The following is a 16,184-nucleotide window of genomic DNA, read 5'->3' as shown; positions in this document are numbered from 1 at the left end:
CAAATCTAACACAATTCACTTCTGTAAATAATACAGACAGACCCTTGAGAAAGGAGATCGAACATCAAAACGGTCTCGGGGCTGGGCCTCTTGTATGCCACCTTCTATGCGCCCATAGGAACTACCAATGATGAGTAGTTTACTCAGATTTGACAGGACAGTTTGGCTTTTGATGTTGCCTAAATAAATAGTTTCAAAATTCTAAAGCATGTGGTGTAATGGCCTTTTTGAGCTCCTGATGGACCTGAAATTGATGATGTGAACCAGCACTCCATGTTAATACTGTATGAAGCGTGTGATCTATAGCTCCAAAATAACAAGATAGAAAATCAAGTTAAATTTACTAAGATGGGAGTTCTATTTAAGAAGGGATGTTGCCCATAGCAACCAATCAGATTCTACTTCTCATTTATCTAGCACCTTCTAGAAGATAATACCTGGAATCTGATTGGTTGCTATAGGCAACATCCCATCTTAAATAGAACTCCCATCTTAGTAAATATAGCCCATAGTGTGTGATTGAGGTGCGCTGTACCTGCATTGCTATCGAACCGTGGAGATGGCGATCCTGTGAGCGTAAGAAATATTCATGAGGATGAAGTCGATGAACTGACTTGGAATTAAGTCATGAGTCACAAAAGTTCCTTTAGTTTGCCGGCATAGATATAATTACATTTCTGCGTCCTGGTTTCGCTTCATCAGCTAATTCTATTATGTGTGTAACACAACTGGAGTCATTTATTAATACGAATGCAGAGGAAAACTGTGGTGTTGGCCCTAGCAACCAATCAGATTCTGGGCACTTTGAATATTACCTGCATGTTATGGAAATTAACTTTGATATGAAAGGCTGTGCAGAAGTTATGGCTTATTTAAATAGCTGGTGGCTGGCTCTAATACAGAAATGTAATCAGAAATGAAATAGTAACTGAAAAGCAGATATTACCTCTTTGTGTGGCCAGGATGCCTTCAGAACAGCCTGCGTCCTGAAAAACACCAGAAGCTTGTTGTCTTCATCGCTCAGGTTAAAGGCCTGCTCCATTATCTGCAGAACGTCGATTCTGGGCCTCACTGGCAGCGAGTCATTACCACAAAACGGCCGTAGCCACTCCAGTAGGTCATCAGAAGAGACCAGCTTCTCTCTGTAATGGAAAGAGGCAGAGTAAGAAGATAAATCCTCTTCAATCAGGTGTAACTAGGAATTCCTGCACCATGGGCTTGGAGTTTTGTAATTACTATCCTTTATGTATATGGTGCTACAATAGGCGGGTGGGAGTGTGAAAGGAAATGAGGTCAGAGAAGTAAATACAGTAGGATACCTTCCCTTTAGGTTCTATTCCCAGTCCCTGAGAACTATTTCAGTGCTCTTGACTAATATATCTGTTACTAGTTACCAGACCGTCAAAATGATGGAACAACAAAACAGTAATGTCAGTGCCGGTGGCTGTACACATGAACTGCTTCGTCGGGCGCCATCTAGTGGATGACAGCGCACAAAATGCTTAAATTCCCCCCAAAGAGTCAAGGGGCAGCATTAGCCTTTTATTATTTAGGATTACCTTTTTGAAGTCGTTGTGTTGATATTTATTTTATTGTGTCTACAGTATCTCTGTATTTAATTTCACGGCCCTAACTGTGTGGAATTTGTATATTGTGTGGAATTTGTATATTCTCCCTGTGCTTGCATGGGTTTCCTCCAGGTACTCCGGTTTCGTCCCACACTCCAAAAAATATACTGGTAGACGGGATACGGTCGTTAGGCTGACACAGCTTAGGTCGACAGTCATTAGGTTGACCACTGAAAGTCGACATGCATTAGGTTGACATGGTCAATAGGGCAGCATGGTCATTAGGTCGACATGTACTAGGCCGACAGGTCAAAAGGTCGACATGAGTTTTTGAAAAAAAAAATATTTTTCCATACTTGACGATCCACGTGGACTACGACTGGAACGGTAACCTGTGCCGAGTGAAGCGGTAGCGGAGCGAGGCACCTTTGCGAGCCATGCGAGGGGACACGGTGCACTATTTGGGGTTCCCTGTCACTTTACAAAGAAAACAACACCAAAAAAGGGAAAAAACTCATGTCAACTTTTTTGCCTTTCGACCTAGTACATGTCGACCTATTGTTCATGTAATTCTAATGCCCATGTCGACCTTCAGTGGTCGCCCTAATGACTGTCGACCTAAGTTGAGTCGACCCAATGACCCGTACCCTGGTAGACTAGATGGGCCAAGTGGTTCTTATCTGCAATCACATTCTATGATCTCCTTTCCCATAGTTTGTCCCTATTTATTCTCTTCCATTCATATTTTTTTCTCTCTTTTCTTCTTTTATCTCCCCCCTTTTTCTCTTCTATTCTAAACTCTAACATAATGGTTATTTTTGAAAATTTGTTGACAAATCTCACGATTCCACTGAGAAATAAACAGTGGTGTGGTGAGAGTGTAAACAATATCTCTCAGGAGAGTAAAAATGAGCAATATTGTTTACAATGTCGCCTAGTGTGTATGCACCTTTACACTTATTTTCTTTCCTGTACCTTTATCTACTTAATCCCCTTATATTTTAATACTACATGACAGAGGACATGATAGAGGACACACAACATTGTTGATATTCATAATGTTGACAATGAAAGAATGTCAACATATGAATAGTTAAGGATTAGCGTTAATGTCAAATGTTCACTGTTGGCATTTAGATGCATCTTCAGACACCTTTTTCATGTCAACATTGTGAATGTCAAACTAGTATATTCAACCCGGGGTCATATTAAGAGAAATTGAGGCCCATGTGCAGTCTCTGTCCGGGCCCCTTCTTCTCTAGCAGGCAGTGGCAGTGACCCTGGGGCTAATTCAGACCTGATCGCTGCTGTGCGTGTTGCAGGCGTGCCCAGACCGTTGGGGGGGCAAGCCGCAGCGGCTGCGTGACATCACACGCAGCCACTGCGACCTGGGCAGCGATGAGTAGCTACCTGCCAGCGCGCAGGAGCTGCACTTATAGGGAGCTACTCTTCCAGTACAAAAGCATCGCCGCTGTGCGATGCTTTTGTACTGGAAGACTGATCATAGATGTGCTAAATTTAGAAAGATGTGCTTTTGTCTGAAGACTGATCATAGATGTGCTAAATTTAGAAAGATGTGCACAGGGCTCCAGAAAAATGGTGCAGCTGCCATTTTCACTACTGCGCGTGCGCAAAACACCACCTAGTGCTCATAAGGGGAGAATCAGATGTTTGTTGTGCAGGACCCATTCTGTGCATGCATGAACAGGTCCTGCTACGTAGCACACACTCCGGCATCAGACTGTCAGTGACTCGGAGCCCATTTTGCAGACGGGGAGGCTTGCGGCAACAGTCTCCATTTGGGAAAACGTAGGCATGTCGTTGCCATTTAGGGGGAGGGAAGAGGCCAGGGATCTCCGTGGCTGCATGGAGATTTCCTGCCAAATACTCAAGACAGATAAAGATCCCAAGGAAGATCCTAAGAAGACAGAAACCCCTTTGTGGAGCACACTTTTATATAAATAATCAATATTAAAGTTAATTAAAACATAACTTTTACTTTCTCTATTCTAAAATAACCATTAATGGCATAAACAAACATACATCACACACACACACACACACACACACACACACACACACATACGATATATATATATATAGCAAACAAGGTGCGGCGGCACTCACTCAGGATTTAGCGAATGACATTACGACTCCACAGACAAGCTGCTGTGGAGTCGTAATTTCATTCGCTAAGTCCTGAATGAGTGCCGCTGCACCTTGTTAGCTACATAGACCATTGGGTCACAGGAGGGCACCCGGGCATACTGGTGAGAGGTATTGAGTGCCGAGCTACAGTTCTCTCTCTCTATATATATATATATATATATAAAACGAGATTTATGGTAAGAACTTACCGTTGTTAAATCTCTTTCTGTGAGGTACACTGGGCTCCACAGGGAATGACATTGGGGTGTAGAGTAGGATCTTGATCCGAGGCATCTACAGACTCAAAGCTTTGACCCTATTCTCAGAATGCATAGCGCCACCTCTTCTATAACCCCGCCTCCGTGCACAGGTGCTCAGTTTTAGTTAACCAGTCCAATGAAGTAGCAGGCAAAAGAGACGACAACTGTTAGTAGCCTCATACACCACATTCTCACGACAGGATAAAGTGTCAGCGGCTAATGCCATACCAGAATACTGGCATCAGAAGCCGCCTCCTTAATATAATGAGACGCTGTGACAATATATGACAGACATTGTCTAGCATGATCAGAAGCGTTGGAAGGCAACTCCGCCTCCAGCTCCTGAGCCCACGCTTCAACAGCCTCCGCAGCCCATGTCGCTGCAATGGTGGGCCTATGCACAGCACCAGTTAGGGTGTAAATTGCCTTTAAACAACCCTCCACACGCTTATCCATCGGTTCTTTCAGAGATGTGACGGTAGTTACAGGCAGAGCTGAGAATACCACCAGCCACGCCACCTGCGAATCCACTGGCGGGGGTGTTTCCCAATTTTTACTTAGCTCCGCTGTTAGGGGGTAGTGAGCCAGCATCTTCTTATGAGGAGTGAATTTCTTTCCTGGATTTTCACAGGACTCCTGACGTATGTCAACTAAATGGTCAGAATGAGGTAAAACTTGTTTAACAACTTTCTGACGTTTAAACCTGTCCGGTTTCTTAGGGGCAGCATCAAGCTTCGGGTCATCAGTAATTTGAAGAATGAGCCTGGTAGCCTCCAACAAGTCAGGAACATCCACCTGTGAAACAGCTTCCCCATCAAAAGCGTCGGGAACAGAATCTGTGGGGTCAGTATAAACGCCATCCTCATCAGACGAGGTGTCTGGGACGTTGGTCGATTGTTAGGAAGTAATGGCCCGCTTAGAGGACCCCTTGGTCTTAGGGGGGCGAGGGTTAGACTTCTGAGTAGTCAGTGATTGGTTCAATTGCTGTAACTGAGCGGACAGTTGATCTGCCCAAATGCGGGTTATCCGTGGGGACCATAAGCTGTTGTACCGGCACAGGAGGTCCCATATGGGGCGTTAGTCTAGTTACCAGCGTATTCAAAAGCGTGGAGAAGGTAGCCCAAGGTGGGTCATTTTGAACCCCCGTTGCTACAGTCCCACTTGGGGGTAAGGATCCCCCAGAACGTGAACCCTCAGCTGCTATGTTTTCCTCAAATGTGTCTGCAGCGTCACCACCACGCAATGTGGGATCAGCCCCAGCACCGTTGCCCTTTGTAGCTGACATATCCGAAAGCTCAATGCAAGGCAACACAGTACAATATCAGCAGCACAAAAATCACAGAGAAAAATACACACTGAGTATATCCTGTGAACTACCTATATTAAATGATAAACCTGACGCACTTAGCCCCCTCAGGTTATAGAATATACTGTAGGGATAGCAATCTGAGTGAGATACACAAAATGGAAGTCACACAGCAGCTATATGCACACACACACACACAGTCACATTGTACAATGCAGAAATTATGACATGCAATAAAACTGCACTGGACTAGCAATACAGAGTAGTACTATGTATAGCTATACACTCAATAGATATAACAATGCACAGTAAAGACTGGATGTATATCACAGGGTACTTGTACTATATAACCCTGACTAAATGCACTCTTTCTTAACTAACACTGTCAGCAGACATGTAGAATACTTAAGTGTCCTGTAAAATGCACACCGCTGACAGGCAGGCGGCTTTACAGAGGAGGATTTGCCCAAACAGTCCCAGGATCAGCTCAGCTTGTCCTAATGGCGTCCAAACGCTGACAGGGAGTGAGGGAGAGGGAACATTAACTCTAAATGGCGCCCTTGGGCTGGGGGAGGGGCTACAGGTCAAAGCCTTATCCCCCTGCTGGACTTCACCACCGGGTACTGTGGGCTTATATAAATGTTTATGAGAGAAAACAGACCTGTGCCCTTGCCCTGGTGGTCTAGTGGGGGCCCTGTACTACCACAGTGTCCACGCCAGCGCGCGTGGCCCGCCTCCCACCAGCCGCGTGGGATCGCGATTTACAGCGGGTCCCTCCGGGGGGACCCACTTACCTCCTCCCTGAGTGCGGCCACGCAATCCAAGAGAACAGCGGTCGTGTGCGTGACTAATTGGACGAAAACCGGGGCCTCCGCTGTAGGTACCCGGCAACCAGGGCGCAGGAGTGTACAGCGCCGCTGAGGGAGGTGATGGAGCTGCAGCAGGAGATGTCTGACTGACATCTAACACAGTCCGTGTCTCTGCTGCAGCCCTTGAAGTCTTCATTTTTCTTTAAATGCTTCTTCTCAGGGCTGCAGGAGCAGCCCCCCTGTTGTATGCCAGCTTACTGCATGGCACCCAACTACAAAACTGAGTTCCTGTGCACGGAGGTGGGGTTATAGAGGAGGCGGCGCTATGCATTCTGGGAAGAAGGTCAAAGCTTTGAGCCTGTTGGTGCCTCGGATCAAGATCCTACTCTACACCCCAATGTCATTCCCTGTGGAGCCCAGTGTACCCCGCAGCAGAAATATATATAAATAAATATGCTCTAATCCTTAGGTTGTGGTGGTAAATAGAAAGAAACATACATACAATTCCTAAATTTACTAAAAGATTTCCTGCCAACGCAGCAGCTAGCTTGCAAGGCACCATGGGTGCCGCAAGCCATCCTATTTGCCAGGCAAGCCGCCCAATGGTGTCGCAGTGATCTGATGCTGCGTCCTAGGATGCAGGTCAGATCACTACTGCTGCAGGAGGCATCTGCTTGTAAGAGACACCTCCTGCTACATCACCATACACCGCTATCCCTGCTGCTTCCAAGGAAGTGACACCCACTCCAACCACATCTGAATGAAGGGTGTGGTTCATAAGGTCGACATGTCGACCTAATGACCATGTCGACCTAGTGATCAGGTCGACCTAATGACTGCCATCCCTGAATGAGGCCCATAGTCATGGTCACAGCGCAGCGAGGCACCTTGCCTGAAGTATGACGAGCGAAGCGTGCCATGCGAGGGGGAACGGTGCACTAATTGGGGTTCCGGTCACTGTACAGCGAAAACGATACCAACATAAAAAAAACAACAACTTATGTCGACTTTTTGACCTGTCGACCTAGACCATGTCAACCCAGAGACCCTGTCGACCTAAGTGTGGTCCGCCTTCCATACCACACCCGTCCCGTCCAGTGGGCTAAATATCCTACACTCAGGTCTGTGGTCTCTCACTAGACAGATGAAGAGTGGAATTAGAGTTTTGTAATGGATTCCCCTCTGCCTTCTCCTGAACATACTTTTAGACCTTCTGGACCCCTGCCACGCTCCTCAATGATGTCATGCCTCACCCACTATGGCATCAGATCTACACCGAACCACTGTACCATAAGAGAAATAAGACTGATAGGAGGTCTCTAGAAGGAGAATACTGTATGGGATTTATGTTAGGCGATTTACGAGGCAAACACTAGCAATTTATAGAGGTCACCTAATATAACACTTATACCATAGATGTATTATATTGATATAAGGGAAGTGGAAATGGAAAGATCACTTGACATTGTATAAAGCATCTTCTGCATTTGATAACTGCCTCGGCCTAGGTATTACTCTTGTCTCACTATGGTCCGGGAGGAACGGAGACAAACAAGGATGTTATTCAAATGGCACATTATCCTAATTCGATTTAATCTTACAGGATGATACATTTATGTAGCCTACAGACACAGCCACAGAAAGTAATATCCCTATATTTAACATAATGTGACACATGCGGAAATAAAAGCACTCAAGCAATGATAGATCTTACAGTCATCATTAATTCATTACGCCCTCACAGCTAATCTAGGTTATTCTTACACATTATTTATATACGGCCACAGTAGTGACCTTTACAAGGGATATGAATCTGCATCCGTAAACTGCTGCGTAATTCTTTATATAATATCAAACCAATCCGCTAAACAGTAACTTAATTGTCACTGCATAATACATAATGAATGTCCCTCAGGTCTGCGGACAGGGTGACTGTACAACATGGCTGCTGGAATGTAATACATTGCTAGCAAAGCATTACACACAGTGACTGCAGCCAATAAACAATCCAAGCTCCTTCCCAATATGCAGTCAGGTGATTAGCAGCAGAGAATATTTACATTAACCTCTTCCCTTGGTAGCCTCTGTTATATATACGAATAGATGCCTTGATATTCCTCGTTAGTGGATCGCCAGTGTGTTCAGAGGTGTACTACGCCCTGCCCTGTGTGAGGGGGGGTAGCCGTAGCCACCACCCCCAGAGGATAAAAAATACTTACCCCCTCCAATGTTGGGATGTCCCTGTCAGTCATGTGACCGCCGCCATCCTGATCACCGGGATGTCATACTGAACCCAGTATAGTGACTATGGATATAGTGTATTAAAATATTTCAAAATATCTCAAAAACCGTACGTGATAACAAATTTCTGATGGTGTATTTATTTATTACCAGTTATTTATATAGCACACACATATTCCGCAGCGCTTTACAGAGAATATTTGGCCATTCACATCAGTCCCCGCCCCAGTGGAGCTTACAATCTATATTCCCTACAATATGTACACACACACACACACACACACACACACACACACACACACACACACACACACATTCATACTACATTCAATTTTGTTGGGACCCAATTAACCTACCTGTATGTTTTTGGCTTGTGGAAGGAAACCCACGCAAGTACAGGGAGAATATACAAACTCCACACAGTTAGGGCCATGGTGGGAATTGAACCCATGACCTCAGTGCTGTGAGGCAGTAGTGCTAACCAGTACACGATCCCTACTGCCCATATTTGGAATTTAGGCACAAAATTACATGGAAATTGATATCGTCATGTCAGATGCAAAATGGCTGCTGAGTAGTGTAATTAGACAGAAGAAAGTACTAAGTCAGGGCATTTGTAATTTTCAATATATTTACCAGCACCCAACTAACATAGAGATGTGTCCTTCCTGATCTCACACGCGATGAGTACGCATGCATTGCAGTAAGGATAAGCCACGCCGGGCTGTGTATAGTCACACCTGGAATCTTCCCATTCAATCCATATGAAGCATGGGTGTGAGCATACGCACGCACCTGTTCATGGACACTTGTACCCCGATTGCATTACTGAGATGCAAACGCATCACGTGTAAGATCAGGAAGGACACAACTGTATCTCAATCTTGAGGCCTCTTCACAGAACCTTGCAATCAAGGAGAAAGATCATTTGGGTTATGCAGACTACAGAAGTTTAAGGAGCACATTCATTAGGAGAGAATCAGAGCAACTGACTCTTCTCCTGATACCTGGGTTGGGAGATTGGTGAAATCCATCATGTTGGAAATCCTTGATTCACCGTTTCCATCCTAATTTTAACATGCTGGATCTTGCCAATATCCAGACAGGTCGCCATTCGCCTAGCTGATGAGAGGCAGATTAAAAATGGTTTGGATGGAGCTGCAGTCCAGGCTCCCACATAAAAATAGGTCCATCATCATGGCAGCACAGATGATGACCAGCTGCCTAGCTGGCCACACAGTTGACCATAAATCATAAGTATTAAAATTCTATTTCTAGTTTCTTTTCCACATGTTTTGCATTTTTTTAAAACTGTATGTGCATGTATATGTATTTAGGGAGACAGTGGGGATAACAGTGTAGGGGGAGTAGACGGCATAGGACCCACCCCCTTACACCCACACAATATGGTCACAGCTCCTACCATTGGGGCTGAATGTGTAGGGGGAGTACATGGCCCTGGCCACACCCACACAGCAGTGGTCACAGCTCCGCCCATTGGGGCTGACTGTGTAGTGGGGGTAAACGCCAACATGGCACTGGCCACACCAATACAGCACTGGTCACAGCTCCGCCCACTGGGGCTGACCGTGTAGTGGGTGTAAACGCCCACATGGCCCTGGCCACACCCATAAAGCACTGGTCACAGCTCCTCCCATTGGGGCTGATAGTGTAGGGGAAGTACACGCCCAGATGGCCCTGGCCACACCCACACAACACTCATCACAGCTCCTCCCATTGGGGTTGATAGTGTAGGGGAGTAAAACTGCCATACAGAAAGAAATTGACAAGGAGATCAGAGGAAACTGTTCAGCCATTTAAGAACTATAGCTTTAAAACTATAAACTATATAACTAGCATGGATAAAAATAAACCTTTAGTGACACATTCATATAATGTCAACATGGTCTATATGTCAACGATCAAAATATTGACATGATTATAACACAGAAATTGTGCGTGTCGCCAGTCGGAATGTTAACATAACTTCTTTCTACTGATACAGTCATAACTTTAACAGCAGTCTAACCCTAACCGCTGCCTCACCCTAACCCTGTAATGTCAGCACTGTGATGGTCAAAATTCACAGCGTTAACATAATGACCATGCTGACATTATAGATGTGTCCTCACTCATTGTAGCTCAAGCGGTGGCAAAGTGTTATTTGCACCAATGAAACAACTGGGAGGGACAAAACTACTTTGCTACAGTAGATGGCACTGATCAACCTTATGTGCGATACTGTCTGTGAGTCTGTATCTGTGAGGGAAGGGCTATGATGCAGCGGCCGTAGCTTCTTCTTATCCCAAGTTCTGTTGGGCTTCAGCAGTGATTTTGTACTTGTCTAAAACGAATTCCAAGTGGCAGCATCTCTAGTACACCGTGACTGGTGTCTCCCTGCATCTGCAAAGCGAATACCATTCAAAATATAAAGAAAACAGGATGCCAACCCTCACTGTCCTGCCATGTGTCTCACACCATGTAGTGTATGAGGACACATCTATGTATCCATGTGCCCATCATGGCCCTAACAGTGAGGAGTTTGTATGTTCTCCCCATGCTTGCGTGGGTTTCCACTGGGTACTCCAGTTTCTTCCCACAGTACAAAAGTATATTGGCAGGTTAATTGGCTCCCAACAAAGTTAACCCTAGCGTGCGTGCGTGTGTGTGTACATTGGCAGACTAGATGGGCCAAGTGGTTCTTATCTACCATCACATTCTATCTATAGCATTTTCACTGTTGACGTTTCCACCATGTTGGCATGCTGAATGCTATTCTCATACAGACCGCTATGGTGGAATGATTGGTTTACAGAGAGTTATTACTGTTGGGTAGGGTGACCGGCGTTCGAGATCCCAGTGGTCTGCATACCGTCACCACGTTGCGGACTCACCACAGGTTTTATTCCCATTGTATGGGTGTCGTGGACACCCACGAGTGGGAAAAGGCCTGGGCACCTGCCAGCAAGGATCCCGGCGTCGGTATGCTGACCACCGTGATCCAGACCGCCGGTCACCTGACTACATCCCATTACCGTTAACCATTTGTAACACCCACAAACCTCTGTTTATTAAGCTGTAATAGCCAGCATTAGTGTATACTAGCAGGTCACTCCAATAGTTTCAATGGGGGTTCTGAGACCACTGTGATACCCATCAGTGGCTTTTAACGTCTCTCCCATTTCCAGCATAAAAGTCCATAAATGACACATTAAATGTTAGATAAGCTGTATTCTTTCCATTTGAGACCTAAATATGGACAGCTTTCTCTGTTCTTTTATTTTTCTTTTTTAAAGTAATCCCTGTTCCATCACCTCGGAATGAGAATTAATCATTAACATTGTCCCCTGGGTACTCAGCCCGCAGCTATAATTTCTGTGATGACAGCAAGATGACAACGTTTAACACTTGAAAAACATAGCCGGTTGGGGAACCAAACCACCATCTGGATGAGAATGAGAAACCGCGCGGAGTGTGATATAATATACTGTTACAGTAAACACAATATGCTCACCGACCAGCAAAAGGAAATACAACGGGGACTTGGTATCAAGTATATGTTATTCTTAGTGCAGGAAAATGGATTGTCTTTGGTTTGTAGGAAGCCGTTTAAAGCAATATAATAACGTAACGCACACTATTAATACTGTATAATATGTAGATGATGTATCTACATTTGTACACATTTGACATAAAAACTACGGGAGAGATTTATCAAAGCTTGGACACAAATAAAGTGGAGAGAGGAACTGATTGGTTGGTACTTTATCTGTCAAGCTTTGATAAATCCCTTACGGCACATAACTACCCATATCAGTCTATACGTGTACAGGCAGAGAACACTATCAATGGGAAATTTAGAACCAATATGTACAGTAAGTGTGGGTTATTATAGAACATCCTGAATTCTAAGCTGCTTTGGCCAAAACCATTTTCAATTTTAAGCCACTGGTCTGCAACATGATCCCTAATACAATATAGGAGGTCATTCAGATCTGATCACTGGGCTGCGTTTTTTGTTGTCCTGCGTTCAGATAGTCGCTGCCTACAGTGGGAGTGTATTTTTACCATGCAAGTGTGCAATGCTATGTGTACGCCAAGCTGCTAAAATTCTGTGTGTGCAGTCTCTGCACAGCCCAGGACTTACTCTTCCAGTGCGATAGAATCAGGCTGATCGGGGCCAGAGCTGACGTCAGACACCCTCCCTGAAAATGCTTGGGCACACCTGCGTTTTCCCGAACACTCCCAGTAAACGGTCAGCTGCCACCCACAAACGGCTTCCTCCTGCCAATCACCTTACAAATGGATTTCTCACACGATCCCATCGCTGACCGGCGATACCCGTTGTTGTCTGACGCGCGTGCGCATTTTGGTGCATACGCATGCTCTGTTATGACCTGATCGTCGTGCGAAAACCTGTGCGTATGTCCTCCATAATCCCTAGAGCAATGGCACTTTATAAGTAAAAGAAAATTCTAACACTTGCTCAGAATTATAATTCAACAACGGTGTTAAAGTACAAGTTTGGAGTTACAATCGCAAAAAAGAGTTGGGTCCTAAATGTTGTCGGACGGGATGCCGGCGGTCAGAATACCGACCACCGCATCCCGACAGTGAGAATCCCGACTTTTTTTTTTACCACAATCAACTAAACAAAATTAACTTGGATTCAGAGAAAGAGATTTAATGGTACAGTACCTTGGAGAGTTTCCAAAGCAGCTCCTTAAAGATGGGTACTGTGAATGGAAGACCAGGTTTGTGCTCTGCATAATCTAGGAGGCTTCCATCGATCCGGTCAAATGTGCAACCAGGCGTTCTGGCACCAGGATTCCCTCCTAAATATATGTTTGTAGGATCGCGGAAGTAATCCACCTAGCCACAGATTGCTTAGAGGCTGGCTGTCCTCTTTTCTGTGCACCATAGAGGATTAACAGACGTTAAAAGCCCTATTCACCTAGATGCATAGAGCACGTACTACAACCAACAAGGAAAAATGCTTAGCATTAGAAGTTGGGTTAACAGATATTGCTGGTAAAACTAAGTTCCGATTTAGATGAAAGCTAAAGATAATCTTAGGTTGGAAAGTTAGTCTAGTACGTAGGGCCGCTCTATCTTGGTGAAATACCAAGTATGAGTAGCGACAAGACAGAGCTGCAAGTTCTGAAGCGATGGCTAGTAATAAAAAAAAATATATACTTTCCATTTTAGAAATTTGAAGTCTACAGATTCTAGATCATTTTTAAAGAAGACAGTCAATCCTCTATCTACTGTAGTTCCTCTTGTAAAAACGATAACAGCGTATAAGCTGGGTACACACTGAGATGATGTGTCCCAGGATGATATGGTGGCCGACGGCCAACATATCGTTACCGCGGTACACATCAGAACAATCTAATGAAGAGCGGAACAATCACGGTTCCGTCCTTCATTAGCATATACCATGTCGCTAGCGTTATCGCCTGGTTGGCCGTGCAGCAGGGCCGATCGGGAGATGTTGTGAGCGCGGGCACCCGCATATCGAGCATACACACTGAATGATATTCCTAATAAGACTTTCTGATTAGCCAGGAAACAACATATTGGGCTGATATCGTCTCAGTGTGTACCCGGCTTTAGGAACAAATAGGGTTGAAGTTGCCAAAAAGATAAATGAAAAAGGGCAGACTAGATGGGCCAAGCGGTTCTTATCTGCCGTCAAATTCTATATTTCAAATATGGAAGCTGGAGAGTATCCAGGCTGTTGGGATGTAGAGAGGAGTACCAAACACAACAAACACTTTGTGAAGGGTACGGGTTGCCGTTGCAGCGGTGTGTAAATATGCCAGCAATGGCACCTACCCCTTGTGGCCCTTTCTAGTGCCGATTTTGAACTCCCCGTAGGACTGCAAACAAAAATCTGCGAGTCAGTGGTACCCTAAGTGTGGAATACAGCTGCACTTAAAGATGTGTCCTCTTACATCCTTGCTGCAGTCATGCTAAACAGCCCTTGAAGCCACACCATGCAGTGACGGGACTCAGTAGCGCCAAGCGTCTTTTTGTGCATTCGTTTTTGCGTGAAAATGCATCTTAGACGCAAAGTTATGTAATAACTTATGAAGTCACACCATGACAGGACTCAGTAGCGCAGATTGTTTTTGTTTGCGTTTTTTTCAGCGACAATGTGTCTTAAATGGAAAGTAATGTAATAGGACGCATAAGCAGCTTTTACTGATTAAAATGATATGCGGCATGCCTATATTCTGTGTTTACTTGTGGCTCTATCTGCATCCGAAATGCCATGTTAGTGTTTTCAAAGAAAACACTGTAGCATAGCATTTTGTATGCAATTACAGTCACACACAGAATATAGGTATGCTGCATAACATGTTAATCAGCAGAAGCTGCTTGTGCGTCCTATTACATTGCCTTGCATCTAAGACGCATTTTCGGGGGAGATAACTCAAAAAAGATGATCGGCACTACAGAGTCACATGGCACTCACACGTTATGTTTAACGCGACTTGTCACGCACGGAGCAAAGACGTAAGAGGACACATCTGTATTTGCACCCCCTTTTGATTCCCCCCAGGAAATAATGACACACATATACTAATGACACACACAAATGACTGACCTAAACCCAATAAAACCGATTTGCAAGAAATAAGAAATAAAAATTATGCTCAATTGAAATAATGCATCGCACAAGGTGAAATTTCGGTCACGCTGTGAAAGAACCTGGCACCTTAAAGTAGCTAAACAAACTTTATTTTAAAACCTCACTTTTTTCTAAACCTAGTAAATGACTGATGTTTCCTGTAGGGTAGAAGGATATGAAACCTTTACTAGGTGATAATGCAGGTTACATGCTCATCAGTACACAAGCTTACAAATCAGCACCCGCACTGTTCTGCATCTATATCTGGTTTTATCTGGGTTAGATTTTTATTTAATCTCAAAATTATTTATAACAATATTTAAAGTGTAAAAAACACGCAGAAGTTAGAATGTGAAGATAACAATGCACAACTATGTAGGAAGCCTGCTATCAGCAGCACAGTGAGTGCCCTGGGGGGAAAGAGACATAAGTTTGTAACAAGGTGTAAGTAAAAAGTCAGTTAGGAAGTGGGATTCCATCAGGGCAATGATAAAAGTTACTAGGATACATGTATGCTAGAACTGTACATAGCATAGTATAACGGTGTGGGTGAAGCAGGATCTAAAGGTCGTACACATTAGACGATGTCGCTCTGTGAGCGACATCGTCTAATGTTTCCCCTCCCGGACCGGCCGGTCGGCGGCCGACTGTACACACTGAGCGATATGATCGCTCATATCGCTCAGTGACGTCACGCCTCTGCCAGCCCTTAATGCAGGTCGTGGGCGACAGTCCAGATTCTGCATGCATGCATGCACTGGCGACAGCGACGATCGTTGCCGACCCGCGGGGCTGCGCATCGGTTGTCGCTGGCAGCATACACACTTGCTGATAAAATGAGCGACGTCGCTCAGGGAGGGGGAAAATGAGCGACGTCGCTCATTTTATCGGCAAGCGTGTATGGGCCTTAAGTATTACAGCTACAATGAAATATAGAAATTGAGATACAGTAGAACATAGATGTACAGTATAATATATGTTGGCTATATATGGTGGGCAAATGGGCAGTAGCGGCTCTTTGCCCGGGGTGCCGTTGTCCCGAGCATAGGCGTGCGCAGCACATTTTATTAGGGGGTGCACCATTGGAGGGGTGTGTCTAGCAACGCCTTTTGGGCGTGTCTAGCACCATCTATTGACGTCAACGCAATATAAAATATCCACCCTTGTGCCAATCCTAATAAAGCAGATACATTGTCAGATGTTGTGGTGTGCACC

The 16,184-nt window shown here is 44.8% G+C and overlaps 1 protein-coding gene across 3 annotated transcripts in view; it reads right to left on the bottom strand.

Moving 5' to 3' along the window:
* The window catches only part of NBAS (NBAS subunit of NRZ tethering complex), a 1,316,984-nt gene that overhangs the window by 326,376 nt on the left and 974,424 nt on the right, over positions 1 to 16,184 (bottom strand). For all 3 annotated transcript variants that reach the window (XM_063915380.1, XM_063915382.1, XM_063915381.1), the window contains one exon: positions 947 to 1,142. In XM_063915380.1, the coding sequence (XP_063771450.1) occupies positions 947 to 1,142 (196 nt within the window). The remainder of the gene's footprint in view (positions 1 to 946; positions 1,143 to 16,184) is intronic.

Source organism: Pseudophryne corroboree, chromosome 4 (genome assembly GCF_028390025.1).
Source record: "Pseudophryne corroboree isolate aPseCor3 chromosome 4, aPseCor3.hap2, whole genome shotgun sequence".
Classification (NCBI taxonomy): Eukaryota; Metazoa; Chordata; class Amphibia; order Anura; family Myobatrachidae; genus Pseudophryne; species Pseudophryne corroboree.
The sequence above is the reverse complement of the archived record's forward strand: the minus strand, read 5'-3'. Positions and strand labels throughout refer to the sequence as shown.